Source organism: Taudactylus pleione, unplaced genomic scaffold, assembly GCF_031769625.1.
Source record: "Taudactylus pleione unplaced genomic scaffold, aTauple2 ptg000005l, whole genome shotgun sequence".
NCBI classification, from domain to species: Eukaryota; Metazoa; Chordata; class Amphibia; order Anura; family Myobatrachidae; genus Taudactylus; species Taudactylus pleione.
The window spans coordinates 28,755,761-28,776,439 of NW_028284408.1; the positions used below are offsets into that span (position 1 = coordinate 28,755,761).

At 42.8% G+C, this 20,679-nt stretch overlaps 1 protein-coding gene across 1 annotated transcript in view; it reads right to left on the minus strand.

The window, feature by feature from the left end:
• The window catches only part of CD63 (CD63 molecule), a 31,833-nt gene extending 12,160 nt beyond the window's left edge, over positions 1-19,673 (minus strand). Inside the window, exons 1-2 of the mRNA XM_088449000.1 lie at positions 19,546-19,673; positions 19,285-19,363 (exon numbers count right to left, since the gene is read on the minus strand). Of these exons, the coding sequence (XP_088305126.1) occupies positions 19,285-19,350 (66 nt within the window). The 5' untranslated portion in view covers positions 19,351-19,363; positions 19,546-19,673. The remainder of the gene's footprint in view (positions 1-19,284; positions 19,364-19,545) is intronic.
• Between the last annotated feature and the right edge of the window lie 1,006 nt (positions 19,674-20,679).

Below are 20,679 nucleotides of genomic sequence, written 5' to 3' on the forward strand. Positions count from 1 at the left end.
TGGGGTTTTTAGGCAGTGGAAAAGGGGTATAAAAAGACTCTCCAATCTCAATGATTTGTCCAAGAGAAGTCTACATTACAGTGTCAGGAAACAGGTTTACGATCAATGTAGTAGATAATCATTCTGCTCAAGCAGCCTGACCAGTTCATGGGAAGGAATGTTACAGTTGCTGCAGGGGACCATTCTGGCTGATCACAGCTCACTCATGTGACTAGCAAGCAGCAAGCGTATAGCACAGCAGCTACAAGAAATATAAATAAGTTGGTTTACAAGTTTTTCAAGAACCTAAAGTCTGTATAATAGCAATAATGTTTAAGCAATGGCACCTTATTGCACATATTTTGTTGACTACCCCTGCCCCTTCCGCTAATAAGAGGCCAAAGAGACACTAGCTGTAGAGATGTATATACACATACATTGATCATGCACACAATTTCTTTACAAATACAACAGTTAGCAGTCTGAAAAAGCATAAAAGATATTATAGAAGATGACCATTGTGTGCGGTCAGCTCCTTATGCAGAAGTAATGCTGCCACTCGGCGTAAGCACTGAACACAGATTTGTCCACACAGAGGGGTCAATCCAATTAAGAGCAAGAATGTGAAAGCGAAAACTCGTCACATGAATGCGCGCACCAGAGACATGCGGAACAATTAGAAAAGACAAATTGCAGCAAAGGTGTCCACATCTTTTACAATACGCAACCTGGGAAGTGCATGATAAAGTGGGAAAACCATCCTGGACCCCCAGTGACAACAGACAGCAGGGCCATATAGAAGGCGGTTAGTGGTCATAAGGAAAGTACTGGAGGTTTTTAAATGGTGACAAATGACTGAACTGTGCACTATCGAGAGAAAAAGGATAGCAAGGTGGTGTTTTTCACCAAATTAAAATCATTCCAGCATTTTGGGGGACAAAAGTTCAAAAACACCTCTCCCATCTATACAACATCTCCACACACCTGTCCCACATCATTGATGCCGACCCACACACACCTGTCCCATGTCATTTACCCCCCCCCCCCATCCCAACATTTTTACCTTAAAATAAAGATTCTCCCTACCTTTTCACCTTTCAGGTGCACACAAAAACACAAATTTCATCTAGAAAATCAATGAGTGGTAATGGATTGTAATTTCCAGCGAGACGGCTCGCCAGACCCAACACACAACTAATTGGATTTCCCGCTCAGTGCTGGTTAACTTAGGTCTTGGTCCGGTCATGTAGCTTGCCGACAATCACAGCTAGGGTAACTTGGAAACTGTATTTAAGGGAAAAGAATTAACATTACAAAATATGACAGTATAGGGATTTTCATGGCGGTTACAGACCTTGGGGTAATTCAATTATGTGCAATGCTGGACTGTGCACATAGCGGGCAGTAACTTGTATGCCTTGCAAGTTGTGATGTCGGTGGATGCAATGTGCAGTTGCGGAACTGCACACTGCATTGATGCCGGGGAATTGAATCCCCCTTGTGTAGCCAGGGGTTAAACAATGGAAAAAAAAAAGAAAAAAAAAGGCATCTACAATTATCGTATACACAAGAATAAATAGTATACTTTCTTTAGAAATAGCCCACAGGCTGACTCACTGAAGGGATGTCTACGTAGCAGATAGCTGGGATGTGTCATTTCCTGGGGAAGATCTTTAAGTAGTTAAACTCTAGCACTCTGGACGATATCACTGTTGAATGGAGCACTACTAGAATACACTACTAAATGCTATGTCTGGTGTCTACATCATTCACCGCTTTATTACATGGAGAAAGGAATGGGGAAAATAATGTTGGTGTTATTTGAACAGAAAAATGTTATGTCTATAGTAGTAAGAGTCGCGCAGAACAGGACAGTTTTAGCTAAAGAAAGGATGGCTAGACACTGTATAAACTCCATACAAATGGAAGCTTGGATCACCACATGACTGTCGTGGTCAGACAATCACAGACTAGTGACTTGTACCACAGAGTTCCCAGCATCATGGGACGATCTTTGTTCCAGATGTTCATAGCTGGACATAACCGCCTGTTACTACAGCATGCAAAAGGGAGGTGCAGCCGGAAACAGATACTTAAAACTGCATTACATGTAGAAGCCGTTTAAAACAAAAAAATTTAAATCAAAAGCAGAAGATACATTCTAAAGATGAGCTATTCAACACAAGACTGAGCAATCAAGCTACAGTTACAAAATAAGCAATAGTGTGTGTCAGGGAGGGGGGTGTTACACGATCAAACCACCGACAGCTTGTCTGGTTCTACATGTAAACATTAAATTAGAGCTATAAAATTTAGAAAAAAAAATAACCAAAATGTGGTCCTTATTTTGAACACTTCCGACATACAGCAGCAGTACACCCAGTGGCAGCTGCTCACTTTTTTTATCTAGTCCCTGCAGAAGCTGAGAAGGTTCTGACAGACTAAAGCAGTGTTTTGCCATCATTTTCCACCAAGGTTCCTCTTGGCAGCCTATTTGCAGTATTTGTATTCTCAACATTTGCAAAAGAAAGACATTTGTAATAATTAGGATCAGATATGGGGACATTCAATTTGTTGCAGGATTTTGGGTGCAAAAGACTTACCATGGATATGCGCGCTCAAGATACCTGCGGAATTTGCATCTTTAAAAAAATGGATGCAAAATGGTTTGTGGGCAAAATCCCACGGAGGAGAAAGACTAAAAAGCCAATTGGAAACTTTCAATTACTTAATTAGGGGGGGGGGGGGGGGGGTCTTAGAGGTTCTGAAGAAAGTCCATACAATTATTCCTAAAAATAGATTTTAGGAAAAAAAATTTACTTGCTCTGTGCTCAAAAAAATAAAGCACACCAAACAATATTAAAAATCTTGACCTGTGTGGAAAAACTGCAGGCGTGTGATTATTGGTAAACTCGCACCTAATTGAGTATGCCCCAAAATGTTCAGGTGCTGCTATATACCAGGGCTCGGCAAATCCTGGGGGCCAGGTCACCATGACTACCAGATTTTGCGGCCTGGCTACCAGATTTTGCAGTGAGGAAGCAGATCATCAGCTCCGGCGGAGATTCGAGCCTATAGTATTGTTGCGTTCATATCATGCACAGGAGTGCATGTGCCGAGTGTTGCCTGCGGTGACTACTGTGCCTGTGACCGTCTTGGCCTGCGCCCACTCTCCATCCTGGCCTGCTCTGATCCCTGCTGCCTGTCCCAGTCTACGCCAATTCTCCTGTAAGTCCCGGCTGTCTCCTATCTACGGCTGCATAGAGCTCTCCAGCCAGGGATGCGTGGCCAGGGATTGTGGATCGGCTTCAGAGGGATAGTGGTATGACCACGAGGGGAGGGGGGTTTTGTTGTACTTTCTGGCACCATTGTTTTATTTTAAATGTGGTCAGTTATTACTGGAGGGTGGGGGGGTGGAGCAGGGGAGCTGTTCATTTTCCTGTATCTATTCAACTGTGACCATTTTGTGGACTAGTACAGTGTGTATAACAGTTGCATCTGGGTGGCGGTGGTCTGGCTTCTAGATTTTAGAAAAATGTGTCAAGCCCTGCTATATACAGTATATGTACTGTAACAATTGCAGATATACTTTCTTTTAACTGATTACATGTTTCCATCTATTTTGAATAAACTAGAAAGTGACAAAATATTAACATGTAATATTGATGTCAGACAGAAGTTATAAGGGGAGCAGTTTCAGAAACAATCCAGATGTCCCTAATTACAGCAAAACAGTCTCTTATGCAGGATTCACCAGTGATCAGGACACTACATTTTCCTCCCTGTTAAAGCCACACTGATGCATGGGGTTGGGGGTAGGGAGCCGTAGGGCACTACTTTCCCTTTATGTAATTATCACCGAGTCACACCATTATAGAAAATGTTGTGTACCCCTGAATGTTTGAGTCCTCCCGTGCTGTACTCTAACACCAGGATGAGAACCACTGTTCTAAAGTCTACATCTATGGGAGGGGTGTGATTCAAATGTTCTGTGCGTCCCGTGCTGGAAGTCTATACGAAAAGGCACCTGAAGGAGCAACTCAATTGTTGCTCTGTTCAAACGCCTAAAGTGGCAGGAGGACAAATATAGTCTTGCAGCCTCCTGAGGTACCAGAAGGAAGGTGTGCAAAGTTTGTTTTGGGCGCCCCAATAGTGATTCGGGCACCCAAACTGCTATTTGGGAGGCCTAACTACTTCTTTAGACTGGTTTAGCGGCTTTGCACTGCTAAACACAGTGCTTTCATGTACAGTAAATACTAATGGTTACCCGAAGGGAGAAAATTGCTCAGTCGGGCATCTATTCATATTGACACCCAGCAGGGAACACACAGCATTTGAATCACCCTCTATGTGCTGCAGTGCCAATGTTTCTCCTAAACTAGAAAACCCTTTCATTGACTGTAGTGTAACCAGTATACCAAGTTTAATGTCCCAAGCATTTACTAGTGTTCCCTCTAGCTCCGGCGGCAGGCAGGGCGCCGGAGCTATAGAGGGCAATGTTGTGCGCGCAGCGAAGGCGCGAGCGCGTCCGAAAAGGGGGCGTGGTTATGAAAAGGGGGCGTGTCTATAAGACGCGTCCCCTTTTCGCCATACTTGGGGGCGTGCCCGGCGCTTACGGACATGCCGGGCAGCCCCCAAGCGCTGCAGAAAGGGAGAATAGATGCCGGGCGCATGCGCCCGGCGTCTATTCTCCGGCGGTGACCGGGTCACCGCATGTTTGTCCACCCGCGGGACACTGCGTCCCGCGGGTGAGAACGGCTCCCGCAGGCTGTTAGCGCAGGGCGCTTTTTGCCCTCCTCCTGGAGGGCAGGGTGCTTTTTGCCCTCCAGAAGGAGGGCAGGGCGCCGCGCCCTGCTAAAACAGCCTAGCGGGAACGCTATTTACCAGTAGTGCCAGAGAATAGTACACTTCATTAACAGCTGGACTATTTAACAATTCTAATGCACATTACCAATACTTTAACTTCTGTCTACAATGCCATGAAATTCCTCAATCCAGGAATTACCATGCAGTTTTATTTCTAAAATAATCCTATTTTGTCTTGGGAGATACTTTATAAGAGGCAGAATTTATAGCTCAAACTTATTTAGCCCAGAGGTTCCCAAACAGTTCAGGTTTTAGAGATCTCCACGGTTGAGAACAGACTTAAATCAAGTTGACTGAGGTACTAATTAAGTCACTTATAGTCAAGCATGGATATCCTTCAAATCTGGACTGTTAGGGTGCCTTGAGGACAGAGTTTGGGAACCTCTGATTTTGCCTAATAGTCTGTTATATGATCTATTGTGGAACTGATAGGATGTTATGTGCTGTCTCTAAGCTGGGTGGTGGGAGTGTATATACACATACAAAACAGAATTGAATCCTGTCTTATTTTAAAGGGTTTCGCCCTACAAAATGTCACTGGTTATGAGCCTTCAGAAAGTGAACACATTACCTTAAGTTTAATGTACAGAAACAGTTTCTAGGGCTAGTAACCATTGGCGACTTACTTGCATTAGCATTTTTTTTTTTTAATGCCACTTGTTCCATTGTTGCCTTTAACACATGCAAGCTAACCAGAAAGCCTATAGTGGTTCCCAAAATACTACTAAAGACACATATAAAGCATGTTTATTAGCATTAAGAACTCCAGGGGCTAGAAACCCCACAAATTCCTTTCTAGATTTCAAGTGGTTAAACAAGGGCAGCATTCAGGCTACAGGCACTCAGGTGGCTGTTCTCCAACTGCATCATATCACATAGGTAAATATTGATCTAGGCAGTCACCTGGCACTGAACACTATAGTTATTAGTCACAAAAGATAAGAAAACTGCATAATATAACGCACATGAGGCTCCTATAATGCCAGACAGAAGCGCATTCACATTTGACTCCGGTATTAGTTATGAAGACCAACAATGACATTTAGGAGGCATTAACTACAGTCAGAAAATACGGTAACTAGTTTAGCAGTTCCAAGAACCTTCCTTAGTACCAAAATATCAGCATCCACAGGAGCAGACAGACAGTAAAAAGCCCTTAGTAACCAAACAGTTTCACAACTTGAGATAAGGTTCCCAAGGAATGAAAAACTAGGTTTATCTTAAATTTAGCACCATAAGGTAATCTAAATGGAAGTTAAACAGCTTGTCGTCTACATCCCAACACTATTGAAAACTGTTGAGCATTCCATTTGAAAATCAACTTTTGCCAAACACCCTGTTGGCCGCTCATCTTCCTCTAGTCTAAAATTGGACATCCACCACACTAACTGGATGATCAGGCCAGGCATTACGTGGACAGATATTTGCCAAATTTTCCCACACAGGTACATAAACCGAATTACATTAGGGCAGTTAGTCAGATGTCATGGTCCGACCACCTCTTCAACATACTGATAGCTTCCTGAATTATACCCATTCTACTCCATCAAGTTGGTTAAATCCAACCAAACTCACCTTCTAAAAACAGTGTTTGGGTTTAAGAGTTGCAATGCCCAGCTCAGCACAATGAGATCTTTAGTTTAACATTTTCATCTTAATAGCTAGATTAAGGCAAGATACAGTGGCTAAATGTTGTAAAACATTGAACATTTACTCTCTTCATCACTCAGGAAGCTTAAGGGCTGATTTTATTCAGGGCGATGTGCCATTACAAGTGTACCAACGTCATATCACAGCAGCAATATGGCTCATTCTATAGAAGCCATGTGCACTCACTCTTGAATGGCACATCACTTGGATGATTTGGTGCCTTAGACTGAGCAGCCCAGGATTTTGAATGAAAAAAAAATAAAATATATATATATATATATATATATATATATATATATATATATATATACATATATATACACATACACTCACACATACATGTATACATACATATACACACACATACAGAAGGTCCTAGAAACAGTGCTGTATAACCCATAGCTAGAGTTTGCTTTACTTTTAAGTGCACTAAAGGTGACAATTTTATTTTCACTATGAACACTACTACCCTACACTGCAATGTTACATGTAGAATAGTTTCCATGAATGTCCCACAATGTATTGAGATACAGGCTAGAGCCTGACAGTGTGAACACCCTTTTTGCAGAGATCAATGGATTCTTTGTAATTCACACTAGCAATGAAAATGGGAAGAGTATTTCACACCAACTTCACCCTAATCTACTGTGCAAATTGACTGGAACTTACATAAATGATCTGCTATAAAGTTGTTGTCATGGCATGATTATATGCAGTTTGCAAACTGCTTCACCACTGATTCTTTGCTCCAATTGCCAATTGTAATTTAATATGCGACATGCAAATAGCATACATTGCAGTTTTATTTGTCATCATGTTACTGACTTGGCAAGCGATAGACTTATTTGAACATGGGCGTTAATCAGGGTAAACAGAGGTGTTCCGATATTCAAGGGTACTGCTGTAAACCTTTAGCAACTCATTCACAATTAATTACATCATCCAGTGATAACTGCATATAATATGCTAGATATGTATAAAAGATATAGCAGTTATGGAATACTATAACAGAAGAAAAATTAAAGACACTGATTCTCGGATCAGATCTTCGGCTTACACATGTATACTAGGAATGGCCATCGACCATTCAAAAATTGATGGTTTATGGCCGATGTTCAACAGTTACCATTGATGGCAGAGAACCAACGGTTCTCTGCCATCGATGGAGGAGTGGGAGCCAATACGTTTTTTCTGGATGGGACTCTGCCCATTCTGGATTGTCCCTTGCCACCATGGGGTGCAGACCATTGATGGTTCACCATCGATGGTAAACACCCAGACTATTATCGGATGATCAACATCTAAAAAGGGATATCCCTCTATTGGTGAACATTACCATCTATATACAGCGGACTGTCCTATGTCGTTTATTTTGGCATCCTAAGTGTTTTTCCTTCAGGAGTTGTGCATACTCAAGCAAAGTATGGACTAAAAGTTGAGGGTGAGAACAGTGTCCTTTCTATTGAACAGAAATTAATTCTGTATTTTTTATTCTTTGACACCATCATTTATGTATATGAATAAATTGTATATTTTGATATCTAGACTATTGCTATACCTTGTTTTTATAATTTTTATGTTCGGACAATCCCGCTTTTAGTAGCTGCTCGGACAACATTCATATCAGCACCCTTGTAGCATCAGTTAGTGCTTTTTTCTGTTTTGGGGGCAAAATATAGTCTGCTGCGCGCTCATCCATCGCATGCACATGAGATCTGGAGAATAGACAATTTATCCCATGCTGGTCTATATTGGGGTGAGGGGGGGGGGGGGGGGGGGGTCAGGCAGGCAGCTGATCGCTCAGTGTGTGGGGACTGACAGCTATATGTCGGCTCGCATGGCTGGGTACACAAACTCAAACACTTAGCTACAAGCATGCAGTTCAGAGATCTCTCTGGTCACTGCAATGCACCCTGCATAGTATGGCAGTCACTGCAATACTCTGATGAGTGAGGTAATGTAGTGCAGGCAGCAAGTCTTAGCCATTGAGCTTAACCTACAATCGTCATTGAAAAGTGTCGATACCCCAGAATCAGAAAAATTCCAGTAGGCACTAGCACCTTAACAGGACTAAACGATTTTCCCTCACCCTACACACATTTAACATTTCAGTCTTTACAATGTTGATTGCTGTGTCCAAGCTAGCCCAGGGAGGCCACTATCTACAAGGGGGGCACCGAGCCTTTTCATATAACAGAAAGTCTAGCTTAACCCTGCCCTGCAGCACCGGACGGAAGCACCATGCAAGGGTGTGTGTGACTGTGTTCCTGAGGCTGTGTCATGCGGGAGCTGTGGTTCTCCTCCACTGGTGTGCCTGTCAGATGGTGTTAGTGGAGCTTCACATTTCTTGCGATAACTCACACTGGTCACTGAATAGTGCAGCCTCAGACCACAAAATGAGAAGTGATGACTGGAAGTCCACTTATCACAGACAGGTTATTTTAATATTGTTAAACAAAACAAATTTATTACGCATTATATTAGGACAGCCATCAAGTACAGATGGAATGGACGAAGGCAGCCGGTTCTTTACAGTGATCACACTGACAAGTAAATACTGTTAACTTCTCCACATCATGGGAGCTTTTATGAATGTCCCCATAACATTGTAACGTACAGTACTGTACTCTAGCTTGTAGAGTTGATCATGACCATCTGACCACCCTTGATGGTATTCTCTTGGATCAGGGAATTAAGATCATTACACATTTTAGCGATTGAACTTTAATTCAAAACATTTTCCGCTATTTATTAAAGTTCACTGTGGCCACTTTTTAAAATCCTTTAGTAAATCTGTACAAATACCATAAAATTCTGAAATGCAACACTGTTAAGAGAACAGCTCAATGCTCACCAATGACATTTTCCCCATGGGGCACATGCAGAGTTGAATGCACGTTGGTTATGCAGACTGTGCATGCTCTGAAACCAAGTGTACACAAATCAGTAGCATCTGCACTTGTGGGCGAAGGGGCGTGACTGGATGGTAATTGAGCGTTCAGTTTAGCTATGGCATATAGGAAATGCCAGCAATGCAGAGCTTTGCGTGCTCATAAATATGCTGATCTCTTAAACACAGGTATCAAAACAAGCTTACCTATAGTGGTAGCCTGTGTACAGAAATGTGCACAACTCGGCAAAATGTTGAAATTCTGTGCACAAAATAGGTGTTAAAATAGAGAACGGGCATAGTATATACAGGCAGTTTGGCAAACAAGAGATCAGGGGGCATTTAGCAGAATATCAGAGGGACATTACATAAATCCCTAAATTAGAGACCTGTCTAGATTGCAAGGGAAGATTGTTACCCCTTGGTGTAGTCTATATCACTGTATATATCACAGTCAGGCCACTGTACGTACCCTTCCCCCATGTATAGACCCACAATCAACCTCAAAGGGGTTTCCAAATGTCAATATGCCCTTAATGATACCAAAAGAGGACCAGTCACTCACAGTATTAATAATGTATTGCTCTGAGTGAGCATCTGCAGTGTATTATTGGCCCCATGGGGCCCACTTTTATGGACTGCAGCAAAACCTCCCCCATGGTAATTATTGCCCTTGGAGGGGCCTATTTATTTGATGTGGTGGCTATTTTGATAGTAGAGTTCAATGGTTCGCATTTAGTTTTGGTGTGTGGTTACGGTGCTTTTCATTTAACACTAGCCTAAGTTTCAGGAGAAGGAGGGTTCTTTATTGGAAGCGAGTGCTAATAAAAGTTGTGGCTGTTTGGGTAAAATAGGTTTATGTATTAAAGGGTATATGTAGCAAAGCTTGATGTGAGATAAAATTGAGAGATATACCACCAATCAGCCTCTAAGTTACATTTTGCAGGCTGTGTTTAAGAAATTATAGTCTGGAGCCGATTGGTTGGTGAAATAGAATTCACAATTTTAACTCACATCAAGCTTTGATACATATGCCCCTAAATGTGAATGCTGCTAATTGAATGTCAGGTTAGTTTAGGGCAGGGCTTGACAAATCCCGGTCGCCAGGGCGACTAAGATTGCAGTCATGGCGACAGTTTTCCAAGACTCCCCAGCAGGGAGGCTCCATTTGCCGGGCGCCCACTGATATTTTACCAGCGGGCGCCCGACTCCCCGCAGCTCACTCCTGAACTCCAGCGTCCGGCTGCCTCCACTGGCACTATGGGAGAGACATCATGACATCTCTCCCATATTTCCGAAGAGCAGCGGAAGCAAGATCGGGGCTTAGGTAAGTATTCTGTTAATTGTGTGTGCGCGGCTCTATTACAGGAGGCTTACTACTGGGGGCTCTATTTACAGGGGAGGGCTTACTACTGGGGGCTCTTTACAGGGTCTGGTATGGGCATGTTGCAGAATCTGATGACCATTAAAGAGGCATGTGTGGTGATTTGATGGCATGTGGGTAGATGGAGGGGCACTGAAAGGGCATGTGTGGCAGTCTACACAAGCTTTCATATGTTTTAGTAATGGACGATGGTCTGGCTCCTAAATTTTTTAAGATGGCTCCTAGATTTTACAAAAATTTGTCGAGCCCTGGTTTAGGGTGATATAGGTAAATGTATTAAATGCGAATACTATTTGTTTAATGAATAGATTATCCTGCTGGAGAAATCTGACTCTTTCTTACATTTTAATAGTATATTTTATGATAGGTCAGGTTGCAGGGGGTGACACTGTTGATTTAAGGACTATGCTGGTTCACATTCTCATTTCCATATCTAATTTACCTATTCCAAACAGCATCAACTTCACATAATCCAGACTGGCAGTAAATGAACTTCATAAAGACAGCAGCAGGTAGTGAAGCTGTAAAAAACCCACAGGGAGGAGAGAGTGGAGAAGTCTGCCAACTATTGCGATTCTGGAGGAGCAGTCACAAATTTAAGTGACTGTACTGACCACTCAGAACTTTGTCCTGACTTAAAGGACAGTTGGGTTGTGTTACTGCTGAATACAAATATATGTTTTTTTGGGGGGTCGGGGAGGAGTGCATTAGCCTAGGGCTGCTAGATACCTTAATCAGGCCATGCAGCCTTTCTAGATGAACTTTCAGGGACCCACAGCTTTTAATTTATATCCTTTTTGCAAACTGGACGTAAAGATTACCAATCTCAGTAGTTCCCAAGCTTTCTTTAATTACGGTGCCCCAGAGTCAGATTTTTTTTCTCAGATAACCAATAGGCCAAAAGTTGAGAAATTCAGAAAAAAAAAAATATAGTCAAGTAAATTATGCCTGCCTGTCTTCCTTAGGTTCAGTTATGTGGTAGAGGACAGGGTTTATCCACATACTTTATGACTGCCCGCCAACAGCACTTGTTTTGCCTATCACAATGAACATAAATAATTTGATTTGGTCCTGGACCACCAATCTGTGGCACCCCTGCAAGTGCTCCGTGGCACCCAGTTTTGGAACACTAACTCGTCTGGTTTTAAACTATAGAATACCAGCTTTGCTTTTTTAATTTACTTGTGCTCCTTTGGTAGCCAGCCACACCTCACATTCCCCACAACCCTTCAGCAGGCTTCTACCATAGCATTCCCCATGTGGGCCCTTCATGCCCCAGTCCAGACAATGGTCCTGAAGCCTAATCGTGTAAAACTAAAAAAAAGCTTTCACACATTGTTAATCTGAGAGCAAGAGGAGTTTCAATTCCAGGAACACAAGTTAACATCTTGCTAGAATTCCAAGACCCTCTCCTTGACAAAGGGACACTGAAGCTGCAATTGCAACGTGGTCCCAAATCTTGGGTCATGTTTCAATAAATACTGTATACTTTGCAACTAAACTTTAGACCAGTTTACAGATCACACGTCTGAAGAAGGCTACTATGCAATTAGAATTTTATTTCAAAATTTTAAAAAAGGAACAGAAACCAAGGTGTGTGTGAAAAGACTGGTATGTGGGTTTTCTAGAGTTTCTTCTGCAACCTAGAACAGTGTAAAAAATATAATCAACTTTAAAAATAAACCTCAAGGGTCCCCTCCACACACAGCACTTCTGGCACTCACCAAGTTATATAGCAGAGCTCCTGATAGTACCTGTAGGAGAAACAACCTGCTCATTATCATATGTGATCATCTTCGCTGCTCAGTGGTTACCACTTCCTTCCACTCACTACAGCTATCTTAACCTTCTAGATAACTGTTCCCACTTCTGTATAACAAGTGTAACTGGCTAGCAAATAGTGCAAGTCTGCCCATATACAAGATTCCATTTAACAGCACACGTACCACATTTTTAGAAGGTGGGATTCAGTTTTGTCTGGAATGATGAGGTATTAAACAATGCCAGAACGGCACATTGCTTCCTATGGCATTACATCACTCTATAGAATGGTGAGGAAAAGCTTGTAATATCTACACTATTGTAACTGTCCAATATGTAAGCAGGCGGTTATCACTGATGCCATGCAGCACATCGAGCAGAATCAAATTCACCAATAAGAATTACAAAAATCAGGCTTATTTTGCATTAAATATGTATTACTGCTTTTTTAAATCTGTCAGGTAAATTCTGCAAAAAGGGAGGGTTTTGAAAATCCACTGCTTAGTAAATATACCTTTAAGAGCTTTAAAATGGCAGATATGTTCCAGAATTTACCACTAAAGGAAGTGACAAATGCTGCACTTCAAGCAGTTTTAGCTAAAATAAAGCTAAAAATGGTTACTACATATTTTTTCCTCACGGCCTAATCAGTTTAATTATATCTGTGCAATAAAGACTACTGCTTTTCACAAACAGTGGCCTACAGAAGACTTAAATGATATGTTGGTTTGTAACCATATGTACTATATACTCTAGTTTAGGGATAGCAAGAGGGTCTTACTTCCAGCTGTGACCAAGTATAATGAACAGTTCACAGTATGAGGGTAAGCCTCCACAGGGCTCAGTATGCTTCCTATTACAGGAAGGTAACAATAGAAAGATAGCTCCAGCTGCAATATGCCTACAGTAATAAGTGTGTAATTTGGGAGGAGAGAGGTGGGTGGGGTGAAGATCTGGTTTTTCCTATATGCTAAAGAGTACCCAGGGGAAGTTGTGGGCCTAAGAATCAGTGACACTTTTCTACTCTAAACGACATAAAACAAACAAGGGTCAAAATGGACATCTAGAAAGTGTTAAAAGGTTGTGTAGACCTAACTCACATTGCTAGAGACATTAATGGTCTCTAGGCTGCTGCATTTTGCCTGCTTTCCCATCAGTTTTATTCAGTGCTCTTCTCGTCGGAGAACACACAATCACATTAACAGGCCAAAGAGAACATCCCTCCCCAATTTCATTCTAAAATGTTGTTAACTTCGTTTTAAACTGTAAAACCCAACACAACTCAGTTGAGCTCATATTTCAAGAGCCGCAGTGTGGGGGGTGGAACAGACCTACTGGACGCTTAATAAACAGCATGCTTTTCTTACTGAGTCACTGCCACAATCATTTCTCAATGCCTGCACTCAGTGCAACAAAAAGGCCCATCAGCTAAGGACCACTCATCTGTGTTGAATTTAATGGCACTCGTGTTAGAAAAGTATATCCTTATGAAAATTACATTTAACCTGCAACACACAAGGCGGAATTAAATTGTTTTCGCGGCCCGCATCTCTCGTCTAAAGTGACAGGAGATCGCGGGCCGCTATGCAATTGTTCGAGATTTTCGTGCTGATCGCGCTCAAAGTGGTCAGGTTTAGCCGCGTAAAGCAGCCAAACCCGACCAAAGTGCTGGGCGCGATCGCGAAAAGCGATGTTTGGGCGCCCAAACATGTCACTTTTCGCACATTTCAGCTCTCATCCCCAGGGGCTGCGAGCTGAAATGTAGCGCTGGCAGCTGATCGTGCCCGACAGGAGCAAGAATTGAATAGCTCCGTCGGGCACGATGGGGGCAGGAATCAATTGAATTCCGCCCACAGAAAGCATTTACTACATTGGCTTACAAATCAGCAAAGCCCTGTAGCTCAGGATATGCATAAGAAAGTAAAACCTAGTTTACACAACACTTACATACCCACATTTCTTGTCTTAACCATTCGTCTAGACCAGCGATTCCTAACCTCGATCCTCAAGGAAAACCAACAGTTGAGGTTTTAGTGATATCCGTGCTTCTGCACAGATCGCTAAATCATAATAACTGAGGCACCAATTAAGACACCTGTGCTTAAGTATGGCTATCCTTGAAACATGGAGTGTTAGTGTGCCTTGAGGACCATGGTTGGCAACCCCTGGTCTAGACCATAAACATTAGGACAAAATAAAGTGAACACACAATGTTTAAACATTGGCATACAGCAGCTCTATAGAAATCAGAACTAGCAATACTGGTAGCGCTTGGTATCAAGAGGCCAAGTCAGACTAAATTAAAGGCTTTAGCACAAATTTTGAAGGCCTTTTAAAAACCACTGACATAGTCCAACAACTAACAAGTGGATAGACCTGTACACTCACTGACAAATTTTGGCTTCAATTTAAATTCTGTATGCATGTCTAAAGGTGCCTACACACTAGGCGATCTGGTCATGATCCAATATCGTGTCAGATTTCTCCCCCGGCAGTCGTGGGCACGATTTGGTGTTATAAGCTATTCAAATTGGCCCACGATCTATCGTGCATCCCAACTATTCCAGTGCATCGTGATTGAGATTTTCAAATCTGCCCTACAGCACGACAGATCTGAAGATGCGATATACGACCAGCGGGTACGCGCATCGGTATCTTGATCGTTAGTGGACACTCACGATTAGGACATATTTTACACGATCTGTCTTCCAGATGCGTCAGATCGTATAAAAAAAAATTAAAAATCGCCTAGTGTGTAGGCACCTTACGCGAAGTGAATAGCACAGGGAATCTGCTCCCGGAGCTATTCAATTCAGCGCGCTGCTAAGCCCGACTAAGGATTTCTTCTCGTACCCCTCGATGAGAGCAGAAATCTGACAAAAGTCCAGGCACAAGGCTGTTTTTTGCCCTTCGCGCCTGGAAGTTAGGACGGGGAATGGCCGTTCTAGTGCCTTAAACAGGGTGTTTAGTCATGAGAACGGCATTCTCCGACTAAACACCGCGCAGAATTGAATAGCTCCGGGAGCCATCTCCTGGCGCTATTTACATCACGGGCAATTGAATCGAGCCCTTTAATTGCCATTGTTTTTTACATCCCTGTGTATGTATCCTAACTTTCACATAATCCATAGATGGCTAAAATAAACCTGTAAATTAGGATCCAGAACCAGTTATCAGGTCAATAGACTATAAACAATATTGTGAGTCAACTCTTCTAGGTTATACAAATACGGTACATAAATTGATCGCTACTGGTCTGAAATTTAAGTCTAGTACAAATTGGGATGAAAGTGATGATTGAAAGTCAAATAAAGCAAAAAAAACAAAAACAAAATCAACATATTACTCAATGCCATATACAGCATGTCTTATAGTGACATACTTAAAGCATCATGGGGGAGATGTACGAAGCCCAGAAGCGGTATCAGCGCACGTTATGTGCGCTGATACCGCTTCTCCCCGATGTATGATCGGGGGTCTGGGCGCTATGCGCCCCTGTCATTATCGGCGCTGCTATCTACAAGATAGCAGCGCCGACGGCAGGGCTATGTATGAACGGTCATAACGTATGACCGTTCGGCCGGCTGTAGCTGTCGTTAGCGACAGCTACAACCTGGCGCTGCCCTATCTCTACAGCAGGGACAGTGCTGTCCCTGCTGTCGGCTCCAGGCTGCACGCGGGGATCTCGCGATACTTGCGAGATCCCGCGCATGCTCAGTGGAGCCGGCCGGGAGGAGACAGCGCATCAGCACTAGGCTGATGCGCTACCCGCTAGAGACAGCAGCGCCGGAGGGGGGAGTTAACGCACCCCCTTTCCGGCCAATGAGATGTTTAAACATCTCATCGGTAGTGCTTCCTGCTTCGCCTCGGTAAAGAGGCGAAGCGGGAAGCGTTATAGCGACACGGTAAGTGCCGCTATAATACATCTACCCCCATTTGTTTAAACGGATTACAGGGTTGTCAGTGACCTATCTACTAAAGAGAACTTCTGCAATAAAGTCTACACTACTTTAATTATCCATCAGAGCCCAGGCCTCTGTAACATCAAATTCTTCACCTTATAAGGAAGTCTTTATATTCTATTTTTCAAAAGCAATAACCTAAAATTAAAGTCAAATTTATATAGCGTTTCTCCATCTTTCTTCCATCATGACAAAGGAGTCTTTGTACTAATAATCGCTGTACTGCCTTGATTATTATGTATCCAACTCACAGGGGACAGTTGGATTTTTAATGAAAATATCCCCACTATGTACAAAGGGGAACTCACAGGGACAGCGGTTGCGGTAACTTCTCCTGCCCCAGGAGTCTACATAGGCTTACAGTAGTTTATAACATCTGAAGATGGTGTAGACTACCGGTGCTTAACTCTGAAAAGCTTCACTTTTTGGAGTTTAGTACATAGGGGTCAGATTGTAGTCCCCATTCATAATAGGGACTGCGATCTGCAGTGCTAATTGGCACTTTGGCAGAGATTAAAAAAAAAAAAAAAAAAAAAAATTGTTAGGAGCTGATTGGTCGGTCATTTTTTACAATTTTCTCTCCCAGCTTTGATCAACACCTTCCCCACCCATAGTCCCTCAAAAAGTGACATCAGAAACAAAGCACAGGGGTTTAGTACTACAGAAATTAGAAAGACTGGAAGAAGTCAACAAAATGGGTATTAGTTACATAATGCAGGGTTGGTGGAGCCATTTTGGGTAATAACTGCCTTAGGTTATACACTATATGGACAAACGTATTTGGCCACACCTTTTAATTATTGAATTGAGGTGTTTCAATCAAACCAGTTGCCACAGGTGTATAAAATCAAACATCTAGCCATGCAGTCTCCATTTGCAAACATGTATGATACAAAACGAGCCATTCTGAAGAGCTCAGTGACTTCAAGCGTGGTACTGTGATAGGTTGCCACCTTTGTAATAAGACTGAAATTTCATCCCTGCTGGATACACCACAGTCAACTAAGTGAAATTACAAAGTGGAAGCGTTTAGGAACAGCAAATCAGCCACGAAGCAGAAGACCATGTAAAATCACAGAGTGGTGTTGATTGCAAAGGCGCATAAAAGTCGCCAACGCTCTGCTGATTCCATAGCTGAAGGTGTCCAAACTTCCACTGGCATTAATGTAAGCACGAGAACTGTGCAGCAGGAGCTTAATGGAAAGGGCTTCCATGGCCAAGCAGCTGCATACAAGTCTCACATCACCAAGTCCATTGCCAAGCATCAGATGGAGTGGTGTAAAGCACACACACTGGACGTGTTCTGTGGAGTGATGAATCACACTTCTCTGTTTGGCAATCAGATGGGCGAGTCTGGGTTTGCCGGTAGAACGTTACCTGCCTGACTGCATTGTGCCAACTGTGAAGTTTGGTGGAGGAGGGATAATGGTATGGAGCGGTTTCTCAGGGTTTAGGCTAGGCTCCTTATCTCCAGTGAAGGGCAATCTTAATGCTTCAGCATACCAAGACGTTTTGGACAATGCGGTGCTTCCAACTTTTTCTATTCCAACATGACTGTACAGCCCCAGTGTACAAAGCAAGGACTATAAAGACATGGGGTCTGTTTACTAAGCAGTGTTATGAGACAGTGAAAAGTGATAAGGTGCCAGCCAATCAGCTTCCAACTATCACTTTTCAAACACAGCCTGTGAGATGGCAGTTAGGAGCTGATTGGCTGGCACCTTATCACTTTCACTCTGTCTCCTAACACTGCTTAGTAAATAGACCATATGGTTTGAAGAGTTCATTGTGAAAGAACTTGTCAGGCCCGCACACAGCCCTGACCTAAACCACCTTTGGGATGAACTGGAACGGAGACTGTGAGCCAGGCCTCTTCATCCAACATCAGTGCCTGACATCATAATGCTCTACAGAATGAATGGGCACAAATTCCCACAGAAACATTCCAAAATCTTGCGGAAAGCCTTCCAAGAAGAGAGGCAACAGTTATAGCTGCAAATTGGAGACCAACTCCATATTAAAGTAGGTAATTACAGTCAGTTGGTGTAAAGGTCAGGCATCCAAATACTTTTGTCCATATAGTGTATACTCCACACACGAAGGGTACCAGACAAGGCAGCCATTTTGGGCACGCTATATAGGTTACACTGTGTGGAATCGAACGCTTAGGAGATAACACAAAATGGGGAAGTTGCAGTATACTACATCTAAGAGCAGAGACCTTAGATAGCCAGCAGATCCAAGTATTTTTCATACCACCCACAGGCATACCAGGTGAAGCAGCCATCTTGGGTGCACTACAAAGATTAGTGTGTGATATACCATAACAAGTCATCTAATTGAGTCAAGTGCACACTTAACACATACCAGGAATTGCAATTGGAAAACTTGGGAGGCAAGATAGATCTTTTAAGTAATACGCAAACTAAAAAAAAAAAAAAAAAAAAAATTCTCACAACAAGCTAACATATCTATGGAGACAAAGGAAATAAACCCTAATAAGTATAAAAATGCTGCTTTGTTGCAGAGGAGCAGGCAGGTACCATGTCATATGACTGGGAGAACCAGGGACAAACAGCTGCTGTTGATGTGATTATACCTGGGTGGGGATGCGAGGCCTGATCAGATATACACAGGATTTATAATATACACACTGTACTCCCAGCAAGGCGGTGAGCCAGCAGCACACAGCCGTCTCCCCTCGGGAGGAAGCGGGACAGGGGTACAGAGACAGGACAGCCACCACTACGTGCTCGGGCTACAGCGAAGAGAATTACTAACAAGTGACTCACCCAAAACAACAAGTTAAAAAGAAACACGAGATATTTCACACATTTCATTCCTCCTTCGACAGCCATCCTGTAGCCGTGCCTGGGAACAGAGAGGGGTATAGAGAAGGGTTGTTAATACACTTGTGTGCAACAATACATAATTATATACCCGCAGCACAGAGCTCTCCCTCCCAAAGGTCTGGTTACACCCTGCTGAGCAGACAGAGGAATAAAGACTTATGTCCAGAGAAGAGCAGAGTTTGTACAATGCACATAACTTACCTCTGTCTGCTCCGCTCCAAGTACACAAACTTGTTGCTTCTCCTCCCTGCCTGTAGCTGCTACACCAGACTGTCTGTGTGATTTCACTTAATGATTGAGCAAAAGCAACAGCACACACCTCCCCCCAGCTAAATAGCCTGCCCCCGCAACTCCAGCTGCGGTCATGTGACCCTGCTGCTGCCTGCCTGGCTGGGTGTGGGCTGCTGCTAGACGTATTTACGTAGTGACTCGTGAGGCTCAATGCTGAGAATCCCCTCTGTACCTAATAATATAAGTGGGTTACTCATACGCAGTGACTGATCAGTGAGTGCTGGAACAGCATTGCTCAATATGAACATGATCAGAGACTCCGTAGTTGACAGCAGTCCCTGATAGCAAACTTTGTATGCCTGGAAATATTTGTCTCTACAACGAGGCTGAAGTTGGCTTCTTATTCGGCCAGCTTCTTATTCATTTCTTATTCACTTCTTATTCATTTCTTATTCACTTCTTATTCAAGCTCCAGCTTCTTATTCAGAAAATGTTACATTAAAACATTTGAATAAAGTTAGATCACTAAACTAACACTATGTAAACAAAGAATTGTGTCCCTGACAGTTTACAATTATTATTTTCCTGGCACAATAAGGATTTTGGCATGAATAGGGCAGTAAAGTGGGCACAGGTACCACATTTTGACATTTTGAATAAGAAGCTGTAGTTGTGCAGGGGTTAACTAGCTTCGGTCATTAAATGTTACACTTGAAACCCACAGAGGGTGGTCTGGTACATATCACCCACTTGTCATTTGCCTTGACCAACAAGGATTTTTGCATTAATAGGGCAGTAAAGTGGGCACAGGCACCAGATTATCTCATTTTGAATAAGAAGCTGTAGTTGTGCAGGGGTTAACTAGCTTCGGTCATCAAATGTTACACTTGAAACCCACAGAGGGTGATCTGGTACATATGACCCACTTGTCATTTGCCTTGACCAAGAAGGTTTTTGGCATGAATAGGGTAGTAAAGCGGGCACAGGCACCACATTTTGTTATTTTGACTAAGTAGCTGTAGTTGTGCAAGGGGTAAATATCCTTGGTCAACAAATTTGACTCTTGGAACCCACAGAGTGTGGTCTGGTACATATGACCCACTT